Here is a 21,634-nt window from a genome sequence, read left to right on the forward strand (position 1 = left end):
TTCTCTTACCCTCTCCACCTTCCCAACCCGCTTCCTGAACTGTGGCACCACATGCAGATGGATGCACGACCCAAGCAGTGCCCAACAGTGAGAGTCCCATGTCTGCTCCCAGGCTGCCATCAGCCCTTTTGGCCTCAGCCTCCCGTTGAGAGTTCACATCCAGCTGGTTGTCCGCCATGACCCCAGACGTCTTTCAGAGTCCCTCCGACTGTGTCTGGCCTGCCCCCCTGGTGCTGAGCTGCACGTTTACCTGTGGCCATACTGCACCACATACTGCCTGCCTGAGCCCCCTTCCCAGGTGTCTAGGCCACTTTGTGCCACTGACCCATCCTCTTCAATATGTACAACTGTGATGGAGGGGAGGGGTGCGTGTGACACTCAGGCTGGATGTGTGTGTGACAGGCAGAGCAGCTCCCAGCGGCTAAGGATGACCCCTGGGGCTGTACCCTAAGCTGGGAGGTAACACCTCTGCCCTGAACACAGAGCAGGGAGGAGCCCAGCTGGGTTTGAATCAGAGGCAGCAGTTGGAAGATGGGGGGAGAGGGAGCTGGAAGGCAGCCAGCCGGGCAAGGGGGGAAGCCACACCCCTGAGGGGCACCCCTCGGGCTCCTCTCCCCAGGACGGGTTGGAATGACCGTCTCTGCCGGCTGCACTGACACCTCTGTGCTGAGCTGGGCCTCTGTCGACTAATAAACTTGCTGTGCTACCTGCTGAGTGAGAGTCACTCTTGCCTGTGGACGGGGGGCAGAGCTTGGGGACCCCGTCACAACAATCATGGCTAGAATTTCACCAGTCTGCTTTGCAAAACTCACTGACAGATCAGGGGCAAGAACGAAACACCCACGGACTGTCCGTGACTTACTCCATAAATACTCCTGACTGAATCGGGGGTGGAGGGAGTAGTCTCGGGGCGTCATGTTGCCTAGAGAGGTGGTGGATTCTCCATCCCTAGAAGTTTTTAAGTCCCAGCTTGAGAAGGTCCTGGCTGGGATGACTTAGTGGGGGTTGATCCTGCTTGAAGCAGGGGCTGGACTAGATGACCTCCTGAGGTCCCTTCCAGCCCTAGAAGTCTACGATTCTATGGCACCAGCTGCTGCTGCTCAGGCAGTCCTCAGGGCAGCCATGCCAGCTGCTGCAGAAATCACAGAAACTGTGAGAAATATGTCGCCCTATTTACAACCCCCCGAATCCCTGGATCACCTGCAAACTTTCTTGGTGGTGATTGTTTTCCTTCAGGTCATTGATAAAACTTAACTAGTGCTAGGCCAAGACACCATCCCTGTGGGACCTTGCCGGAAATGCCCTTGCTCAACAAGCATCCCCATTTACAATCACCTGTCAATTAGCCTGTTCTTCATTCACTGCCTGTGGTCCAGGTTCATGTTATACTGTTCTTGTTTTCTCATCAACATGTTGTGTGGTACCAGGTGAAATGCCTCAGAGAACTGTTAGACTATTAAGCCAATGTTATCATCCAGATCACCCAAGCACGCAAGTGCCTCTCAACACCTACAGGCCAGTTTGTGTGCCAGAATCCATTTCCCACAAACTCGCACTGATAGCCATGACCCTCCTCTAACTCTGTAGGAAGCTTTGTCAGTCAATCCTGGGGGTGGCCGAGCTCAGGCCAGACTCCTGCCGCTGCTCAGGCCACTGCCCTCCTACACAGTCCTGTTCACATCATCTGCCACCACAGCCTCCCAGGAACAGGTTCAGTCCTTGGGCCTCCCACAGCCTTTATGGAGCCTCCCCTGACAGGGGCTGAGTCCAAGGGCACAGACACCCAGTATCCCACGCTGCCCCAGCAGTGGCTAGCCCAGGGAACCACGACCACACACACCAGTCTTAAAAGCACAAGAATTTCCCAGTTTTGCAGGTGCGGCTGGGATGGCAGCTACACTGTTGGGCTGGGCACAGGGCATTCAAGTCCCTGTAGGCTACCGAGACGCTGAGGCCACAGGGTCAAGAACCCAGATGGGGGGCTGGGCCCACCCATGGAGACCAGGCCCTGGGCCTTCCTTGCAGTGGCAAAGCCTGTGCAGCTTTTGTCCTGCCACCAGCAGACAACTGACTTGAACTGAGGGGCCCACCCCATCCCCCACAGCCTGCCCACTGGGCCCAGCCACACAGCACCAACCTGTCCAGCAGACATCTTCACAGCCCTCCAACTCTTCCAGCGGGTAGCGTGCCCTGTGCCTGTCTCCCAGTCACCCACCAGCCTGGCCTGCCTGCCCTGTGACCCCTCCTGCACCTGTCCTGTACAGCAGGCACCCCACCCCAAGGCTGAGGCAGCAGGAATGGGCGCTCTGTCAGATCAGCAAGTTAAGCAGCTGCACCCTGTCTGTCCCACCTTCCCCCACTCCGCCAGCTCAGACACGACAGGCGGCACCATTACACAGCTTCTCACACAACTTGTCAATTTCCTCCTCCGGCACTCCTGGGGACAAGTCTGTGTAGGGGGAGGGAGAGGACCTCTGCCCACGGGAAGGGGGTGCACGGTACACAGTGAGGGCAGCTCAGAGAAGGAGCAAAACATCCTAGTGATGTTGAGGGATGGCACCTGTCTGTCAGCCGGCAGAGGCCAGACCCCCATTCTCACCCAGAGTTCCTTCAGCATCACCTCCCATGACGACCAGCAGGTGCTGATGCCTCCTCAGGCCCAGGTAATGCATTGGCGTGTGCTGTGTCCTGGTTGGAGGGACAAACCCAACAAGCAGCACTGGGACTGGCCCCTTCCTGCTGGTGCCTCAAAGACGGGGTCTCCCTCTGGGCAAGTTGGTCAGATGACAGGACTGCAGCACCATCCGTACGCCAGCCGCCGTCTGCCCTTTGCCTTGCCCCACCCCTTACGGCAGTGGTGTCCAAAAGAAACAGTATGGATTGCCCCATGCCCGCTCACTGGAGCCGTGCCACACCGCACCGCGCGAGCCGCCCTGGGGGCTGGAGTCGTAATGTGCTGCACAAGCCGTCCAAGGGCAGGAGCCGCATCAGGGCTGGAGTAGCACCTCCACTCATGCTACCACATGGTGGAGCACATGCATGGAGCATCCAGAGGGGATGAAGCATTTCAGGGCTGAGCTCAGAATGAAGTTAGCAGCAGCATCTCACTTCTGCTGCAAGGGCAGAGCACTTTGCTTTCACCTCCCTGCTCGGCTACACAACCGACAGCGGGGACACAGACCCACAAATCATGACCACGACCCAAATGCTGCAAAGCACACAAACCAACCTGAGGTTGCTGCATAGTCATTTTGCCCAACCCACCACCAGCAGGCACACAATCATCAGTGAAAAACGTGGTGCAAGAACCTTGCTAGTACAGCCGGGCCCCACCAGGGGTTACGCGGCCAGCAGAGCGCGGTGCGAGAAGAACCTTGCTAGTACAGCCGGGCCCCACCAGGGGTTACGCGGCCAGCAGAGCGCGGTGCGAGAAGAACCTTGCTAGTACAGCCGGGCCCCACCAGGGGTTACGCGGCCAGCAGAGCGCGGTGCGAGAAGAACCTTGCTAGTACAGCCGGGCCCCACCAGGGGTTACGCGGCCAGCAGAGCGCGGTGCGAGAAGAACCTTGCTAGTACAGCCGGGCCCCACCAAGGGTTACGCGGCCAGCAGAGCGCGGTGCGAGAAGAACCTTGCTAGTACAGCCGGGCCCCACCAAGGGTTACGCGGCCAGCAGAGCGCGGTGCGAGAAGAACCTTGCTAGTACAGCCGGGCCCCACCAGGGGTTACGCGGCCAGCAGAGCGCGGTGCGAGAAGAACCTTGCTAGTACAGCCGGGCCCCACCAAGGGTTACGCGGCCAGCAGAGCGCGGTGCGAGAAGAACCTTGCTAGTACAGCCGGGCCCCACCAGGGGTTACGCGGCCAGCAGAGCGCAGTGCGAGAAGAACCTTGCTAGTACAGCCGGGCCCCACCAGGGGTTACGCGGCCAGCAGAGCGCGGTGCGAGAAGAACCTTGCTAGTACAGCCGGGCCCCACCAGGGGTTACGCGGCCAGCAGAGCGCGGTGCGAGAAGAACCTTGCTAGTACAGCCGGGCCCCACCAGGGGTTACGCGGCCAGCAGAGCGCGGTGCGAGAAGAACCTTGCTAGTACAGCCGGGCCCCACCAGGGGTTACGCGGCCAGCAGAGCGCGGTGCGAGAAGAACCTTGCTAGTACAACCGGGCCCCACCAGGGGTTACATGGCCAGCAGAGCGCAGTGAAGAGCGAGAAACTCACTAGAACAGTCAGGTCCCCCCCAGCCAGAAGTTCGTGTGTCAGGGCATGTGGTTGAGAATGGGCTGACACAGGGACACAGCTGGCTTCTCTGGGGACATAGGTGGGGACCTAGATACTGCCCTTCTCAGGGTTTGCCCCGAGCCCTGTCCGCTGCCCACCCAGGATCTCCGTGCTGTCATCCTGGCCCCTCTCCTCTCCAGGCAGTAAAGTTCCCCAGCCCATGGCACAGCTCTTCCTACCTTTTACCTGGGCTCTCTTGTGCGTGAGTAGGCCCTCAGGGTGCGGAAGGCTGTAGAGGAGCACTTTGCCATCGGAAAAGGCTGCCGCCAGGAGGCCCAGCCGGCTCATCTGAGGAGGCTGGAGGGACAGATGGCACAAGTTGAGGGGCCAGGCCCAGGCTTCTTGGGAGACTAACCCAAGGCACCACCTCCCGCCTACGCATCCCCGCCACACTACGCACAATGGTTCCAGTGTGTGCCCAAGGGTGGGCACCATTCATTGTCATCGCTCTGTGCTGGGGGGCAGCCATCCTGCAGGCTGCTCCAGGAGTGGGGGCGGGTGGCGTTCCTGTGTCTGTGCAGCCCAGTGCACCACAGCCCTAGTGCCGACAGTCCCACTTTGACTTTCTATGCTTTCAGTGTCCAACCAGCTGTGACGCAGCAGCCACTATTGCTGGAGGGAACTAGCCACATTACTCTGAAAATAGACTTATTGTTCAAGCCAGCCAGCCACACTCAACCATCCCAACAGCCACACGTGGCTAGCAGCTAGAGTGTCGACCCCACGGTACTACACCTTGGGAGAGCACCATGAAGCACCCTACTCCCCAGGAAGAGGGAAACAGTGCAGTGGTTTGATTAGCAGCCTGTTAAACCAATGGTTGTGAGCTCAATCCCTGAGGGGGCTATTTAGGGATCTGGGGTAAACAGATTTTTTTTTTTTTAATGACAAATGCAAAGTGCTCCACTTGGGAAGGAACAATCAGTTTCACACATACAGAATGGGGAGAGACTGTCTAGGAATGGCTACAGCAGAAAGGGATCTAGGGATTACAGTGGACCACAAGCTAAATATGAGTCAGTGTGATGCCATTGCCAAAAAAGCAAACATGATTGTGGGATGTACTAACAGGTGTGTTGTGAACAAGACATGAGAAGTCATTCTTCCGCTCCACTCTGTGCTGGTTAGGCCTCAGCTGGAGTATTGTGTCCAGTTCTGGGCACCGCAGTTCAAGAAAGATGTGGAAAAACTAGAGAGGGTCCACAAAAGAGCGACAAGAATGATTAAAGGTCTAGAGAATGTGACCTATGAAAAAAGGTTGAAAGAATTGGGCTTGTTTAGTTTGGAAAAGAGAAGATTGAGGGGGAGACATGATAGCGGTTTTCAGGTATCTAAAAGGGAGTCATAAGGAGGAAGGAGAGAACTTGTTCTTCTTGGCCTCTGAGGATAGAGCAAGAGGCAATGAACAAACTGCAGCAAGAGAGGTTTAGGTTGGACATTAGGAAAAAGTCCCTAACTGTCAGGGCACTCAAACAGTGGAATAAATTGCCAAGGGAGGTTGTGGAATCTCCATCGCTGGAGATATTTAAGAAGAGGTGAGATAAATGTCTATTGGGGTGGTTTAGACAGTACTTGGTCCTGCCATTGGGGCAGGGGGCTGGACTCGATGGCCTCTCGAGGTCCCTTCCAGTCCTAGGAACAGAGAGGAAGCCATGCTAGTCTATACACTATCAAAACAAAAAGCAGTCAAGTAGCCCTTTAAAGACTAGCAAAATAGTGTTAGGTGAGCTTTCGTGGGACAGACCCACTTCTTCAGACCATAGCCAGACCAGAAGTGGGTCTGTCCCACGAAAGCTCACCTAACAAACTATTTTGCTAGTCTTTAAAGGGCTACTTGACTGCTTTTTGTTCTTCCAGTCCTAGTGTTCTATGATTCTATGTACCGGACACAGAGTACTGGGCGGGCCACGTGGGGCACTGGAGACTGGTTTGCATATGCTGAAAGTCACCCTTCTCTCTAAACAGGTCTCTCTTTAGGGCACATAAAGAGGCGAGGTTGTTTGGTTACCACTAAGACATGCTGTGAGTTGGGGAATCAGCCAGATACTAGCTTCCCAGAGACAACAGAAAGCAAAGTGACAACCTCAGGACAGGGTATCAAACCACCATTAACAGCCATTGCTTAGCAAGGGATCTATAATTCAAAGAGACCTACCTAAGCCCACCCCAGAGGGATTTGCTCAGCCCTGCCTGAGGACTCAGCTATGCCCCCCAGACATGCTTGGGCTTTTGTTCTCCAAGCATGTGGAACTGCGGATATAGAACAGAACACAGGTCCCCAGTCTTGGCCTTCCTCCTGCTCCTACCTTTGCTCCAAGCAACAGAGACATCCAGGAAACTAGCTCACATTGCAAGGGTGAAACCTGTGGACTACGGACTGCAATATCCAGCGGGGTGAGAAAAATTGCTTCATCTCGTCGTTGCCCAGTCTAGGAAGGCTCAGAGTTCAGACTAGGAGCTCATGTGGCTTTTGGTAACTAGCTTTTTGCCCACCACTTACAGATTTTAAGTGACTCTCTTAGTAGTCAATAAACTAGTTTAACTATTTATCTTTGCTAGTGAGGTTGCTTGAAGCAGCAGGTAAATGTGCTCAGGCTTTAAAAAGCCTGGTGTAAATCCACTTCCTTGAACCCATTCACAACTTTGCACAGCTCATTGTGAGCAGTGCAAGACCTATGTTCCTGCGGTGCAGCACTGTGCGGGGAGGGGGCCTCTCTGTGCGGCTCAGGTGTGGCTCTGTGAGCACTCGTGCTGCCTGGCTGGATGTGGGGCTCCCTATGCAGCTGTGCTAAAAGGACAGTAGGAGAGGAGAGAGAAAAACTCCTGTCCTGTCATCACAGGTGAAGGAGAAGCAGCAATGGGTTCAAATTGCAGCCAGGGATTTTGGAAAAAGCTCCTGTCAGCACCGTTAAGCACTGGAATAAATTTCCTGGGGAGCTACGTAAGAGCAGCTAAGACGCAAACCTGTCAGGGATGGTTTAGAATTGGTGCGTGGCCCTGCTGTGAGGGCAGGGGACTGCCCCGATGAGCTCTCCAAGTCTCTTCCAGTTCTAGTATTTTGTGATAACACCTGGAGGGGTTTGCTGCTTGTCACCAATAAGGCACCGTGAGAGAGAGCCCAAGCTGGAGAGCTAAGGGGGCATAGCAACCACACAGTCCCAGGCTGCACCTCAGGGGCCCTGAGACAATCAGCAAGATCACATGCCTACCTTCCTATAGGTGGTGGGCAGCTCCCAGGCCCCACTGGGGCAGAACTTCATGTCCCAGATGCAGCCATGATCGGTGGCGAGAGCATAGGCCAGCCTGGCTTTGGTGGCAGAGCTGCAGGCACAGGTCACATATGAGGGGCCCAGCTGATGGGTGTCCAGGGCCCCCCTCGGAAAGCACAGGGCAGAAGGATGCACGACTCTAACAGGGCCAACTGGGCATGTTGGGTAGGCAGCAAGAGCCCAGCAGAGCTCATAAGCTGCTGGCTCTGCCACCCAGACCCCTGCAAGCCTGGCCACAGGCTGAACCTCCAGCCTGGACCATGAGATTAAGCGGTGCTCTTCTCCGCAGAACAGCTCCTGGCACTTGGGCCACGGTTTCCCAGAACACTGGGCCTTGGTCTTTGCCCAGGTCTTTGCCAAGCCCCAGACACCTGGAATGAGCAAGAACTTGCATAGGGAATGGCCACATGTCCCAGGGGAGATGGGGAGAGACCCCAGACCACTTCCTATTTGGGCCCAGTTACCTCCTCCCCCCCCAGCTCTGGGCTTGCCCCTCCACCTTGCTCCACCCCCAGGCTCTGTGCTTGCAGGAGCCTCTCCCACATGTGACTCACCCAGTCTCTGGCTGCAGGGTGCCCAGAGCCCAGAGCTGAAGCAGCGCAGGGCCCGTGTGGAGCTCAGACAGGCTGTGTTTCTCATCCATGTCCTTGTTGCAGTAGAGCGCCACGTACTGGGGGGCAGCAGAGCCCTCTGGACATGGGCACCACTCCATGGCCCATACTGGGCCGCCAACAAAGAAGGAAACATCCAGGCGCTCCTCGTGGGGCTGCAGGGAGTTGAACCTGCCAGTGGGATGAGAGTAAGAGCACCAAGAAAGCCGCAGGGCAGGGGGTGCTAACAACTAAGGGCTCTGCTGCTGCCTTGGAGAAAGCGCAGAGCAAGACAGAAGAGCTGCAGGCTTCAACCGAGCTGTGCTCCAGGGGCAGGAGCCCGGTCTGCGCCTGAGTCCAAGGGCCCAGTGAAGCTGCTCTAGTACCTGGGGTGCAATGCCAAAGAAGCCTGCAGGGAAGGAGAGAGCACACCACAGCCCAGCTGGCCCCAGTGCTGCGGGCTTCCACTACCATTGGCACCAGGTGACAGCTGGGTTGGATCTGAGGGCCAGGGTCTACGCTGGGGGATGCCAAGGCCCAGCAAGGCCCAGCCCTGTGGCTGCCAGGCCTGGTTTAGGACAGTCCTCAGCAGCGACGCAAGGGCTGGACCATACCTGTTGATCCGGTACAGGACACCATCTTCTTCAATGCCCTCCCGCTGGATGGAGAAGAGCGGTGACTTCATCTCCCCGGGCAGGTACGGGGTACATTCACTGAAGGGGCAGAAGAGCAATGAGTAGCCACCATTTCCTCGTTCAGGGACTTGACCTGGGCAACTCACCCTCCCTGGGCCCTGGCCTGGTTTCTCAACTGCATCCCCCTCCCAGTCCAGGCCCTTGGGGCACCCCCTACTCCCGCCCCAGTTCAGCCCTATGTGGCACCTATCCCTGGGGAACTGGCCTGGACCTCCAGCATTATTGGATACCTTCAAATTACCAAAGGACCACACAGGGAATTGTCCTTATATTGTGCATTCACCCCTTAACTCACTGCCAGCCCCAAAGCAGGGGCAGCTGCATGCCCAGACTTGCCCTGGCCTGCAGCATGGCCATTCACCTACCTGTCCGAGAGAAATGTCCACTTGCGCATGGAAGGGAGCCAGTCGGGGAATTCCCAGGGAGAGTAGTGTCGGCCCCGCCTGAAGAGCACAGGGCATCAGAACCTACATGCTCCCCACCTGGGCTAGAGGCAGAAGCTGCAGGCTGGTGCATGAACACAATGGGGAATTTGAGCCCAGCCTGGCCTCAGTCCGTCCCCACTGACACTCACCACCCGAGGGATCCTCCCACCAGGATTCCTTGTGCCCTCAAATCAAACGATACCACAGGCTCCCACCCCTGCTGCCCCAAGCACACAGGCCCTGCACGGAGGGAAGACCCACAAGGCCCCTGGGACAGACCATCTGCCTGTGGCACCCCCAGCACAGCCGGTGACCCTGCGTGCCACAGCCCCAGGGCCAGGCACTGTCTCAGCCACTGCCTTAGACCCACAAGAGTGTGCCCGTACTCACAGGCTGTGGGTGATGCCAGGACATTTCCACACGGGGGCCATGATGGAATTGTGGAAGCCATTGGGAGCAAGTCCTCGGCACTGGAGCTTGGACTTCTGAGCACAAGAAAAAGCAGGGTTAGAGCCAGGTGCTTGGCACGGCTGAGTAACTACAATGCCCCAGCCCAGGCCAGCTCCTGGGACACCCATGCCTTCAGCCCAACCTCCCACGTCCCCAGACAGCCCACCAACACACCCTTCACCCAGGTCAGAGCCCTGAGTGGCAGGGGAACGTAGCAACCCCACAGAGCCATTCCCCCGAGCTGTGTCCGCACTGAGCCCTTGCTCAGCCCCCTGCCAGCGGAGCACAAAGGGGCTGCTGTAGGCACAGCAGGCGTTTCAGGTCCAGAACTCCAGTCCAGCGGTGACCAAGTGGGGATTTTCCCTTCGCAGGTTGTCAGTATTATGGGTTTGCATGCATGCTGTATATGCCTCAGGTTCCCTGCATGTTGCACTGATGCCGAGGTCAGGTGATGGGAAGAGGAGTGTGGGAGTTTTTTTGAGCCTCCCCATATGCATGCTTTGGTCAGTGCCCTTTGTAACTTGAGCCCCAGAGAGCATTGTAACCAGATGACCCAGGAAGCCAAAGGCCAAGAGCAGCAGCAATGGGTTCAAAAGTTGGGTCACTGGAAGCTGGGCAGTCTGTTTGTGACTTGGGGTTGGGGAGAGCCCAGGGCATCCAGCCTGGTGTCCCCTCCCTACCCCCACACAAGATGGGCTTGGTTGAAAGTAACTGATTTCTGTGCTATTAAGCTGTTCTATGCTGTATTCCTGTCAACTGATAAACCTCCAGCTTTACAACACTGGCTGAGTCTCTCTGCTGGCTGCAGGGCCCTCCAGCTCCCCCAAGAGTCCTAACCAGACAGACTCGCAAGGAGCACACAGTGAAAGGGGATGCAGACCCAGGAAGATCAAAGCTGTATGAGCTTGTCTTGTGACAACATGTTCAGGGAGAGAAGGGGTAACCCCTGAAACCTGGCTGGCTTCATACAGGGCAGTTCCTGAGCCTCACTGTGACGACCCTGTGGCACCAGTGAACTAGAAGAACCAACCCAGCCCAAAAGAAGTCTGGTAGCAAGGGGCTGCAATTAACCTACTAGGTCCAGGCTCGCGGTGTCTCTCAGGAGACCAGCCAGCGCCAGGTGGAGATTTACAGAAAGGGAAAAGAAAGCTGGGCACGCACAGCCCCATTTCGGAGCTCAAGGAACGCAAGACTATGCTAGTTACAGTACATAGCAGCTTTCTGGTTAACGCCGACTCCCGCTTCCCCGAAAGTCAGTGTGCTTCGAGGGCAAGGGCAGGTTTTGTACCACACCTGGGCTCAATGGACAAAGGGGTTCCCGAGACACAGCCCCCCTCCTTCCCTCAGAACAACAGAGGCTTTTCTTAGTGTGCCAATTCGTGCCAGTCTTTCAAGGGCCAGAACTTGGGATCAACGCAAGGCCCTGGCCCTGGCCCAGACCCAGAGTTACCACTGCTCCTCTGAGGAGCTGCAACCTCCAGGCCTTGTGGCTCTTCTTCGATGTCCAAGTGACACAGATGACCCTGAGCTGTCGTGGGCAGGGAAACAGGAGGACTTGCAGCCAGAGCAGTCTCTTGGTAGCTGTCGAGCTCCAGCGCTAAAATATAGCCCGAGACCCTGGCCAGCAATCCCACGTCAGGTCTAGGCCCCAGAGAGCACAACACTGCAGAGGCAAGATGAGACTGCATGCAGCTAACCCCCTTCCTTCCAGGAACGCAATCAACATGCTCTGCGGAAAACATCAGAGTGGGCTCTCCTTGCTGGGAGGAAGACTCAGAGGGCTCACGTGAGGGAGTGAAGGTTTAGGAGGGACAGCCTGGGACACTGCAGAAAGGGGCGGGGAGGGCTGGAGGATGAATAGGAACAGAGCACCTACCAGCTCGTCTCACTTCCTGGATGCACATCGGTATCCAAGAGTCCTTTGCCCTTCTGCAGCACCCACCTGCCTCCCCCATGATACAGGATCTGGCACCTGGGTCGCTCTAATCTCCTGGGCTTGGGGTGCAGAAGGGTTTTCTTGCCTGGGGAAGGGGCCTACAAGGTGGTGCAGGGTCCGGGAGGGAGCTGTGACTTGGGGAGAGCGGCGTCCAGGGTTGGGATGGTGACCTAGGGCAAAGGAGGAGTTGCAGTGCAGATGCAGGCTCTGGCCAGGAGGTGCTTATCTAGGCAGCTCCTGGCCAGCGGCCCGAGCCAGACTCCCTGCCTGCCATGCTCCAGGTCACTCTCTGTGGCTGGCTGCTCCACGTGCCTTTCTGCACCTGGCATGGGAGTGGGGGGAAGGGAAGAAAGAAGAGAGGGACACAACCTTCATGTGCTTCCCCCACCAACAGAAGAATGGGTGGTGTGATTATCATGCTGAGGGGCAGCAGCAGGGCGTGGAAGTCTCTCCCACCCCAGCCAGAGACATGTGGCACAAACCAGCACAGGGACCCAGCAACTGGCCACTTCGAGCAGCCTGGAGCTGCAGCAGGCAGGGAGCTTGCCTGAGGGGCCCAGGCCATAACGTGCCCACCTCCATTCTTGGGCCACAGCCTACATACTGCAAACACTTCAAAACACGACCAAAATGCCCAGCCCACTGTAACAGAAGTGCAGAGGTCGGGGGTAACGGGACTTAGCTATTATGGGCTGGCTGCTTCCCTCCCATGGACACGGGCTGTCCCGGCTAGCGGTGAGAGCAGTGGGCTGCATGGGCTCTATTCTCAGTTCTGCCACTGTCAGATGACTGGCCAAATCTCTATGCTTTAGTTTCCCCATCTGTTCACAGGAGACTATGATTTTTCCCTCCTTGAAATCCAACAATGAATAGCCCCAGGCAAGAGCCAGGTTATCCCTTCAATGCCTGGTCACAGCAGCATCTGGACTGATTACATGATCACTAACTCCCACTCACCATATTTTTGCTCATGCTTAAAAAAAAATAGGAAGTTTCCTGAGCAAAGCCTTCATGCCTGCAGAGCTGCAGCTGCCCAGGGGTATGTCTTGCCCTTCTAGAAAGTCATATTCAGCAACATTCAAGCTTGTGAAAACCAAGAAGAGAGAATTAAGGGACATGGCCTCACAAGCGGGCTCTGCCCTCTGAGCACTGCCCCAACTGGCGCATCACACAAGTCCACACTCCCTCGATGCACCGTGCTGCACAGGAATGACCCATACCTCTGGTACTGTCACACACTTGGCCTACTTCACAGAAGCATCTTCTATAGTTTATAACCCTTTACCCTTTTTAATCGGTAGTACTGAAAAGAGAATGGTTAGGCTAGACGGAGGTCATGAGGGAATTTCTCAAGGATCACTCTTGGAACCATCTTTTAATATTTTCATTAATTACTTTTGCACAAAACCAGACGCGCTGAGAAAGCTGGCTGATGACACGAAGTTGAGAAGCAGTGTCAATGCAGTGGAGGACCAGAACATTACACAGGAAGAGCTGGATATCTTGACAACCAGAGTGAAAGAACTGGAATGAAGTTCAATACAACAGGATAAAACACAAGAGTTTATGCTACAAAGTGGAGGCTCAGCAAAGGCTTGGGTGTGCGCATGGATTACATGATGATTACGAGCCACTGACATGGTTCTACAGCCCTCAGAGACAAGCACCACTAGCAGAAATGGGGTATAATCACGCTCTTGTGCAAAGCACTAGTAAGACTATCTGAACATCGCACACATGGGCAAGACATGAACTGAAATGGCAGCAGATGCAAACAAAGGCTACTAGACTGATGAGCAGCCTGGAAGAGCTTTGATTATCCAAGCAAAATGCAGGCTAGAGGGCTCTGACTGGTCTGGCATGGGTAATGTTCAGCACAAAGGAGAGACATGGACTGGACGGAGACACCTCTTAGCAGAGGGCCAATTAAAAGGGATTCTCTATGTTCCAGTAAGAAGAGGATTGAAGATGATAAAATATGGATAAGATCAGATGCGAAACAATCAAGAGAGAGAGAGAGAGTGACACATCAGGGAATGGCAGACAAGTAGTGACACATGTTTGAAGTGCTTTTTACACAAATGCTTAGAAGTCTAAGATGGGTAACCTGGAGTGCCTCACATTAAAGGAGAATATCAATATAGGCATCGCAGAAACTTGGTGGAATGGGACACAGTCCATAGCAGGGTACAAAATGTATCAGGAGGGCAGAACAGGGCACGCTGGAGGGGGAGTGGCACTAAACACGGAAGAAAACGTAGAGGCAAATCAAGTAAAATTTTAAATGAACCAAAACCTCCCATAGAATTTCCATGGGTACTAAATCCATGCTCAGATAAGAATATAGAATTTCCATGGGTACTAAATCCATGCTCAGATAAGAATACAGCAGGAAGAATATATTACCAACCATCTGACCAGGACAGCGATAGTGACTATGAAATGCTAAGAGAGTCTAGCAAAATAAACTCAATAATAATGGGAGATTTCATTATCTCCACACTGACCGGGTGCACATCAGGACATGATGTAGAGATAAAATTTCTAATGTTAAGCGTCTGCTTCTTGGAGCTGCTGGTTGTGGAACCCACCAGCGGAAAGGTAATTCTTGATTTTGTCTTCAACGGCGCACAGGATCTTGTCCACGAGGTAAACGTAACTGGACCGCTTGGAAGCAGCAAGCACAATGTAAAATAAAATTTAACATCCCCATGGTGAGGAAAACACCTTAGCAGTCCAGCACTGAGGCATTTAATTTCAGAAAAGGGAACTACACAAAAATGAGGGGTTTAGTTAAATGGAAATTAAAAAGGTACAGTGCCAAAAGTAAAATCCCTGCAAGCTGCATGGAAACTTTTCAAAGACGCCATTACAGAAGCCGAACTTAAATGAATACCCAAATTAAAAAACACAGTAAAATTACTAAAAATTGCCAGCATGGCTTAACAATCAAATAAAAGCAGCAATAAGAGGTATTTAAAAAGTGGAAACTAAATCCCAGTGAGGAAAATAGGAAGATGCACAAACTCTGTCAAGTGCAGTAGTAGTAGGCATCCTTCAGTCTGCATAGACTATGGATCGCACCCTTTAAAGTTCCAATTGAGGACTTCATTTACAGCGTCTATTGTGACTATGAAGGCCCACATGAGAGTGACAGTCCTTGCTGCATCTCTTGCAGATGTGGTGGGTGTCTGGCAAGTCCTTATTGTGCTTTCTGTACGCTCACTTCTCCTCTGCTAGCTGTCTGATCTTCAACTCGCCCTTCTGAAGGCCCTTGTGTAACCCCTGCCTCCATCTGCTGCAGTCGTCTGCTAGTTCTTCCCAGTTGTCCAGCTCGATGTCTACCTCTCTGAGGTCTCTCTTGCAGACATCTTTGTAGTGCAACTGGGGGCATCCGGGAGGTCTTTTGCCAGAGGCTAGCTCACCATACAGGATGTCTTTTGGAATCCTTCCATCATTCATCCTGTGGACGTGGCCAAGCCAGCAGAGCCGACGCTGCCTGAGGAGGGTGTGCATGGTTGGGATTCCAGCTTGCTTGAGGACGGCGGTGTTGGTCACTCTGTCCTTCCATGATATTCCAAGGATGCACCTGAGGCAGCGCAAGTGGAAGACGTTCAGCCTCTTTTCCTGGCGGGCATACAGGGTCCAAGTCTCGCTGCCATAAAGGAGGGTGCTGAGGATGCAGGCTCTGTGGACTTGCATTTTGGTGTGAGTGTACAGCTTGTTGTTATTCCACACTCTCTCGCTGAGTCTGGACAGAGTTGTGGCCGCTTTTCCGATCCTCCTATTTAGCTCAGTGTCCAACGACAGGGTGTCAGTGATGGTGGACCCGAGGTAAACGAACTCGTGGACGACCTCTAATGTATAGTTGTCAACGCTGATTGATGGGGATTCAGCAACATCCTGACCGAGTACATCTGTCTTCTTCAGGCTGATGGTAAGCCCAAAGTCCTTGCACGCTTTGGAGAACCGATCCAGCAGTTTTTGAAGCTGGTCTGCTGTGTGAGACACTACAGCAGCATCGTCTGCGAACAGCATGTCTCTGATGAGGACTTCTCGCACCTTAGACTTAGCTTTCAGCCTTGCAAGGTTAAACAGTTTCCCATCAGATCTTGTGTGCAGCAAGATGCCCTCTGTTGAAGATCCAAAGGCATGCTTCAGGAGGAGTGCGAAGAAGATCCCGAACAATGTCGGAGCAAGCACGCATCCTTGTTTGACACCGCTACTGATTCTGAAAGCATCCGATAATGCGCCGTCATATTGGATGGTTCCTCTCACGTTTTCGTGGAACGACTGGATCATCTTGAGTAACCGTGGAGGACAGCCTATCTTGTGCAGCAGTTTGAACAGACCATCCCTGCTGACCAAGTCAAAAGCCTTGGTCAAGTCGATGAAGGCTATGTAGAGCGGCTTTCTCTGCTCCCTGCACTTCTCCTGCAGCTGCCTTAGAGAGAAGACCATGTCAACGGTAGACCTCTCTGCGCGGAATCCGCACTGCGATTCGGGGTACACCCTCTCAGCAATGTTCTGGAGTCTGCCAAGGATGACGCGACCGAACAGTTTACCAGTCACGCTTAGGAGGGAGATTCCACGGTAGTTGTTGCAGTCACTTCTGTTTCCTCTGTTCTTATACAAGGTTACAATGTTAGCATCGCGCATACCCTGTGGAACCTCACCCCCTTTCCAGCACAAGCACAGCAGCTCATGCAGGGGTCTGTCAAGTGCAAAAGCACAATAAGAAAAACCAAAAAGGAATTTGAAGAACAGCTAGCCAAAAACTCAAAAAGTAAAAGCAAAATGTTTTTTTAAGTACATCAGAAGCAGGAAACCAGTATGGCCTCTGGATGGTTGAGATGCTAAGGGAGCACTCCGAGATGGTAAGGCCACTGCAGAGAAACTAAATGAATTCTTTGCTTCCGTCTTCATGGCTGAGGATGTTAGGGAGATTCCCAAACCTGGGCCATTCTTGTTAGGTGAAACATTTGAGGAACTGTCTCAGATTGAGGTATCATTAGAGGGGGTTTTGGAACAAATGGATATCTGATGTGTGTTCATTTATTCCTTTACGTAGAGACTGTCCAGTTTGGCCAAAGCAGATGGTAGAGGGGCACTATGGTCACATTATGGCATGCATTACATTTGTAGAGATGCAGGAGAATGAGCCCCTGATGGCATGGCTGATCTGGTTAGGTCAACCCAACCCGATGAGCCGGGGCCAGAGCTGCGCAAGTCCCACCAGGGCCGGAGCCAACACTGCCGCCACACTCTTGTTCCATCAAGCGGTGGGGCGCATGCACGGAGCAGGCGGAGGGCATTCCACGTGTGCGGCTTTGAGGAGCCACACTTACAGGCTGCAAGAGCTGCAAGCAGCTCCAGAGCTGGATTCACCACACTGCAGCGTCCTGTTAGCCACAGGTGATGAATATGTTGCGCACTGAAGGTGTAAAGTCAGTGCCAAGCAAAGTAGTTCAAACTACAGTAAAAAATAAAATTGTCAGACACAGACACACAATTTGTTGGGGAAAAGTCAACATGGTTTCCGTAAAGGGAAATCGTACCTTACTAGAGTTCTCTGAGGGGGTCAATAAGCATGCGGACAAGGGGGATCCAGTAGATACAGGGTACTTAGATTTCCAGATAGTCTTTGACACAGCCCCTCCCTCTCAAGAAAAGGCTCTTAAGTAAATTAAGACGTCATGGCTAAGAGAAAAGGTGTTCTTGTCGACTGAGAATTGGTTACAAGACAGGAAACAAAGGGCAGGAATAATGGTGAATTTTAAGACTGGAAGGTGGTGACTAGTGGTGCCCTCAAAGGGTCCGCAGTGGGACAAGTGTTATTTAAAAATGATTTGGAGAAGGGAATAAACAGGTGACAAAAATTTGTAGCTGATACTGAACTGACTCATTACAGTTTAGAACAAGGCAGATGGTGAAGATCTTCAAAAAGGTGTCAAAAAAGTGTCTTTGGGTTAAGCTTAGAGGCGGAAGTAAGAGGTGATGTTGTAGTTGGTGTCTGTTATAGGCCGCCAGATCAGGGAGAGGAGGTAGATGAGGTTTTCTTCAGGCAGCTAAGTGAAGCTTCCAAATCACAGGCCCTGGCTCTCATGGGAGACTTTAATCATCCGGACATTTGTTGGGAGACCAATACAGCAGCACACAGACAATCCAGGAAGTTTTTGGAGCATGTTGGGGATAACTTCTTGGTACAAGTGCTGAAGGAACCGACCAGGGGCCGTGCGCAACTTGATCTGCTGATCACAAACAGGGAAGAACTAGTAGAAGAAATAGAAGTGGGAGGGAACCTGGGCTGCAGCGACCATGAGATCGTAGATTTCATGATCGGGACAAAAGGAAGAAAGGTGAGCAGTAACATACAGACCCTTGATTTCAGAACAGCAGACTGACTACCTGACAGAAGAGATGAGCAGGATCCCTTGGGAAATGAAGATGAAGGGGAAAAGAGTTGAAGAAAACTGACAGTATTTTAAAGAAGCCTTACTGAAGGCACAGGAACAAACAATCCCCCTGCATAGTAAGAAATGCAAACATGGTAGGCAACCAGCTTGGCTTAACAGGGAAATCATTAGTCAGCTTAAATTCAAAAAGGATGCATACAACATATGGAAACATGGACAGTTGACTAAGGAGGAGTATAAACAAACGGCTGGAGAATGCCGGGCAGCAATCAGGAAAGTGAAAGCACATTTGGAACTGCAGCTGGCAGGGGATGTGAAGAGTAACAAGAAGGGTTTCTACAGGCATGTTAACAATAAACAGGTTACCAGAGAAGGTGTGGGGCCATTACTGGATGAGGGAAGTAACCTAGTGACAGATGATGTAGGAAAAAGCTGAAGTACTCAATGCTTTTTTTGCCTCAGTCTTCATGGACAAAGTCAACTTCCCCATGACGGTCGTAGATGATGCAGTATGGGAAGGTGGAGGGCAGCCATCTGTGGGGAAGGAACAAGTTCTGAGCTATCTAGAAAAACTAGATGTGCACAAGTCCATGGGTCTGGATTTAATGCACCCCAGGGTACTGAGCGAATTGGCAGAGGCCATTGCTGAACCTTTGGCCATTATCTTTTAAGATGTTTGGAGACCAGGGGAGATGGACCGGAAGAAGGCAAACGTAGTGCCCATCTTTAAAAAAAGGAAAGGACAATTCAGGGAACTATAGACCGGTCAGCCTCACCTCAATCCCTGGGAAAATAATGGAGGGAATCCTCAAGGAATCCATTTTGGAGCACTTGCAAGAGGGGACAGTGATCAAAAGTAACCAACATGGATTCACCAGAGGCAAGTCCTGCCTGACCAATCTGATTAGCTTCTGTGACGAGATAACAAGCTCTGTGGACATGGGGAAGTCAGTGGATGTGATATACCTTGACTTCAGCAAAGCTTTTGATACAGTCTCTCACAACATTCTTTTCCATAAGTTAAGGAAATATGGATTGGATCCTTGGGCTATAAGATGGATAGAAAGCTGGCTTGATGGTCGGGCCCAACGGGTAGCAGTCAATAGCTCAATATCTGGATGGCGGTCAGTTTCAAGGGGAGTGCTGCAAGGCTCGGTTCTGGAGCCAGTGTTATTCAACATCTTTATTAATGACCTGGATGAGGGACTGGATTGCACCCTCAGCAAGTTTGTGGATGACACAAAACTCGGGGGAGAGGTAGATACGTTGGAAGGTAGAGAGAATCCACAGTGACCTGGATAAATTAGAGGACTGGGCCAAAAGAAACCTGATGCTGTTCAACAAGGAGAAGAGTGGTGTCCTGCACCTGAGGCAGAAGAATCCCAAGCATTGCTACAGGCTGGGGACCGACTGTCTCAGCAGCAGTACGATGGAAAGGGACCTAGGGGTTATGGTGCATGAAAAGCTGGACATGAGTAAACAGTGTGCCCTTGTAGCCAAGAAGGCTCATGGCATACTAGGGTGCATTAGGAGGAGCATTTCAAGCAGATCTAGAGAAGCAGTTGTTCCCCTCTATTCAGCACTGGTGAGGCCACATCTGGAATATTGTGTCCAGTTTTGGGCCCCCCAGTATAAAAAGGATGTGGATTTGCTGGAGCAGGTTCAGCAAAGGGCAACAAAAATGATTAAGGGTCTGGAGCACAAGACCTATGAGGAGAGGCTGAGGGATTTGGGCTTGTTTAGTTTACAGAAGAGAAGACAGAGGTGATTTAATAGCAGCCTTCAACTTCCTGAAGGGGAGCTCTAAAGAGGAGGGTGAGAAACTGTTCTCAGGTGTGTCAGATGGCAGAACAAGGAGTAATGGTCTGAAGTTGAAGAGGGAGAGGTGTAGGTTAGCTATTAGGAAAAACTACTCCACCAGGCGGGTGGTGAAGCATTGGAATGTGTTGCCTAGAGAGGTGGTGGATTCTCCATCCCTTGAGGTTTTTAAGTCCCGGCTGGACAAGGTCCTGGATGGGATAACTTAGTGGGGGTTGATCCTGCTTGAAGCAGGGGGCTGGACGAGATGACCTCCTGAGGTCCCTTCGAGCCCTGTGATTCTGTATATAATGGCACCAAATCTTGTGCCAAGTGGACTGAATGAGATGTTTAATGAAAGCTGCTAATGCCCTGAAACCATTCATGCTACTTACATATCTGTGTTGTTTGCATGTGAAGTTATAGACATTGGCTCTATAGCTGTATTAGAAATGTTTTAGAGCCAACAGTACACAATGGGAGGTGTGGTCACCACCCCAGCCAGAAGGATGGATTAAGACTCAAACACCAAATACATGTCTCAGGAATTAGGAACTTGTCATCTGGAATGCAGCCTATGGCAAAGTATCACAGCAGCCCACCTGATCAAGTGACCTGGGCCGAGCAATGGGACTGAGATCAGATGCTCAGATATCCATCCCACATGCCATGTAAATGGACTGGGACATGCTGGCAAAACCGGCGACCAATGGCAGTCTGCCACAACAGCTTGCCTGGGTCAGCTGGCTCCACGGCTATGGGAAGAAGAAAGGACTTTTTTCCTCCACAGAACAAAACGTGATGGCCCTGGCAGTCACCATCTTGGATCCAAGATTGCAGTTCTCTAGTCTGCAAGAACTAAGCCTATGTGACCTGGGATCCTGCCCTCAAGGGGTGTGCTTTCAAAGACCCTCAGACATCAGCATTGCTGGCCTGCATCAATAGCTGTAACTGATTCATGTAACATATCACTAACAATTTTTCGCTCTCATCCTATTCTCTCTTGTTGTTGAAAAACCTTTACATTGTAGATTCTAAAGGGTTGGCGCAGCATGATGGTTTAGGTAAGATCCAAACATACATTGACATGGGAACGTGGCTTGGTCCTTCGGGGCCTAGAAAAGCCTGTGTGGAGTTGGTGATACAGGTTTTAAGAACCTCTCACCTGAGAATAGGAGGCTGTTGGCCTGGACATTTTGAAGCAGCTGGAGAATCTGTGGGTTGCTCGTGTAGCTTCTGGGTGGCCAACGGAGCTGGGAGGGATACTTTTATGGCTGGTTTGGTTTGTAGGTGGCCTAATTTTAAGCAAAATACTATGGGTTGATTCTCTTGGCTGTGCCCAGAATCCCCATCATATCACAGGCATACATCAGAAGAGGATCTAAGAAGCATTAAATGGACCACCTTCTCCACACCAGAGGACCTTAATTTTGCTGATGAGCTCGTGCTGTTCTCCCATATGCATTGTCATACACAAGAGAAGACAAATTGACTCTGCACCTTTGGAAAACAGGTTGGTCTAAGAGTTAGCCAGAAGAGGACAGAAGTCATGACTGATGCGAGTGCCTCAGTGTTTAGTGTCAAGATTGATGGCCACAATCTACCTGCCACAGAGAGGTTTACATACTTGGGTAGTATCATCAGACAAGATGAAGGAGTCAGAAGCGATGTCCAAAGCAGACTCAGTCTAGCCAAAAATCTCTTTCTGAGTCTGAATGCTGTATGGAAGTCATCACAGTACAGCATTCACACCAAGCTGAAGTTTAATCAGAACTGAGTTTTAT

General features: G+C 52.5%; 1 protein-coding gene across 4 annotated transcripts in view; it reads right to left on the reverse strand.

The window, feature by feature from the left end:
• Positions 1-21,634, reverse strand: part of GTF3C2 (general transcription factor IIIC subunit 2) — a 37,168-nt gene that overhangs the window by 9,670 nt on the left and 5,864 nt on the right. For all 4 annotated transcript variants that reach the window (XM_074991588.1, XM_074991587.1, XM_074991589.1 and 1 more), the window contains exons 4-9: positions 9,642-9,736; positions 9,192-9,269; positions 8,746-8,844; positions 8,096-8,323; positions 7,482-7,593; positions 4,452-4,569 (exon numbers count right to left, since the gene is read on the reverse strand). In XM_074991588.1, the coding sequence (XP_074847689.1) occupies positions 4,452-4,569; positions 7,482-7,593; positions 8,096-8,323; positions 8,746-8,844; positions 9,192-9,269; positions 9,642-9,736 (730 nt within the window). The remainder of the gene's footprint in view (positions 1-4,451; positions 4,570-7,481; positions 7,594-8,095; positions 8,324-8,745; positions 8,845-9,191; positions 9,270-9,641; positions 9,737-21,634) is intronic.

The sequence above is a fragment of the Carettochelys insculpta genome, chromosome 3 (assembly GCF_033958435.1).
Source record: "Carettochelys insculpta isolate YL-2023 chromosome 3, ASM3395843v1, whole genome shotgun sequence".
Taxonomy (NCBI): domain Eukaryota; kingdom Metazoa; phylum Chordata; order Testudines; family Carettochelyidae; genus Carettochelys; species Carettochelys insculpta.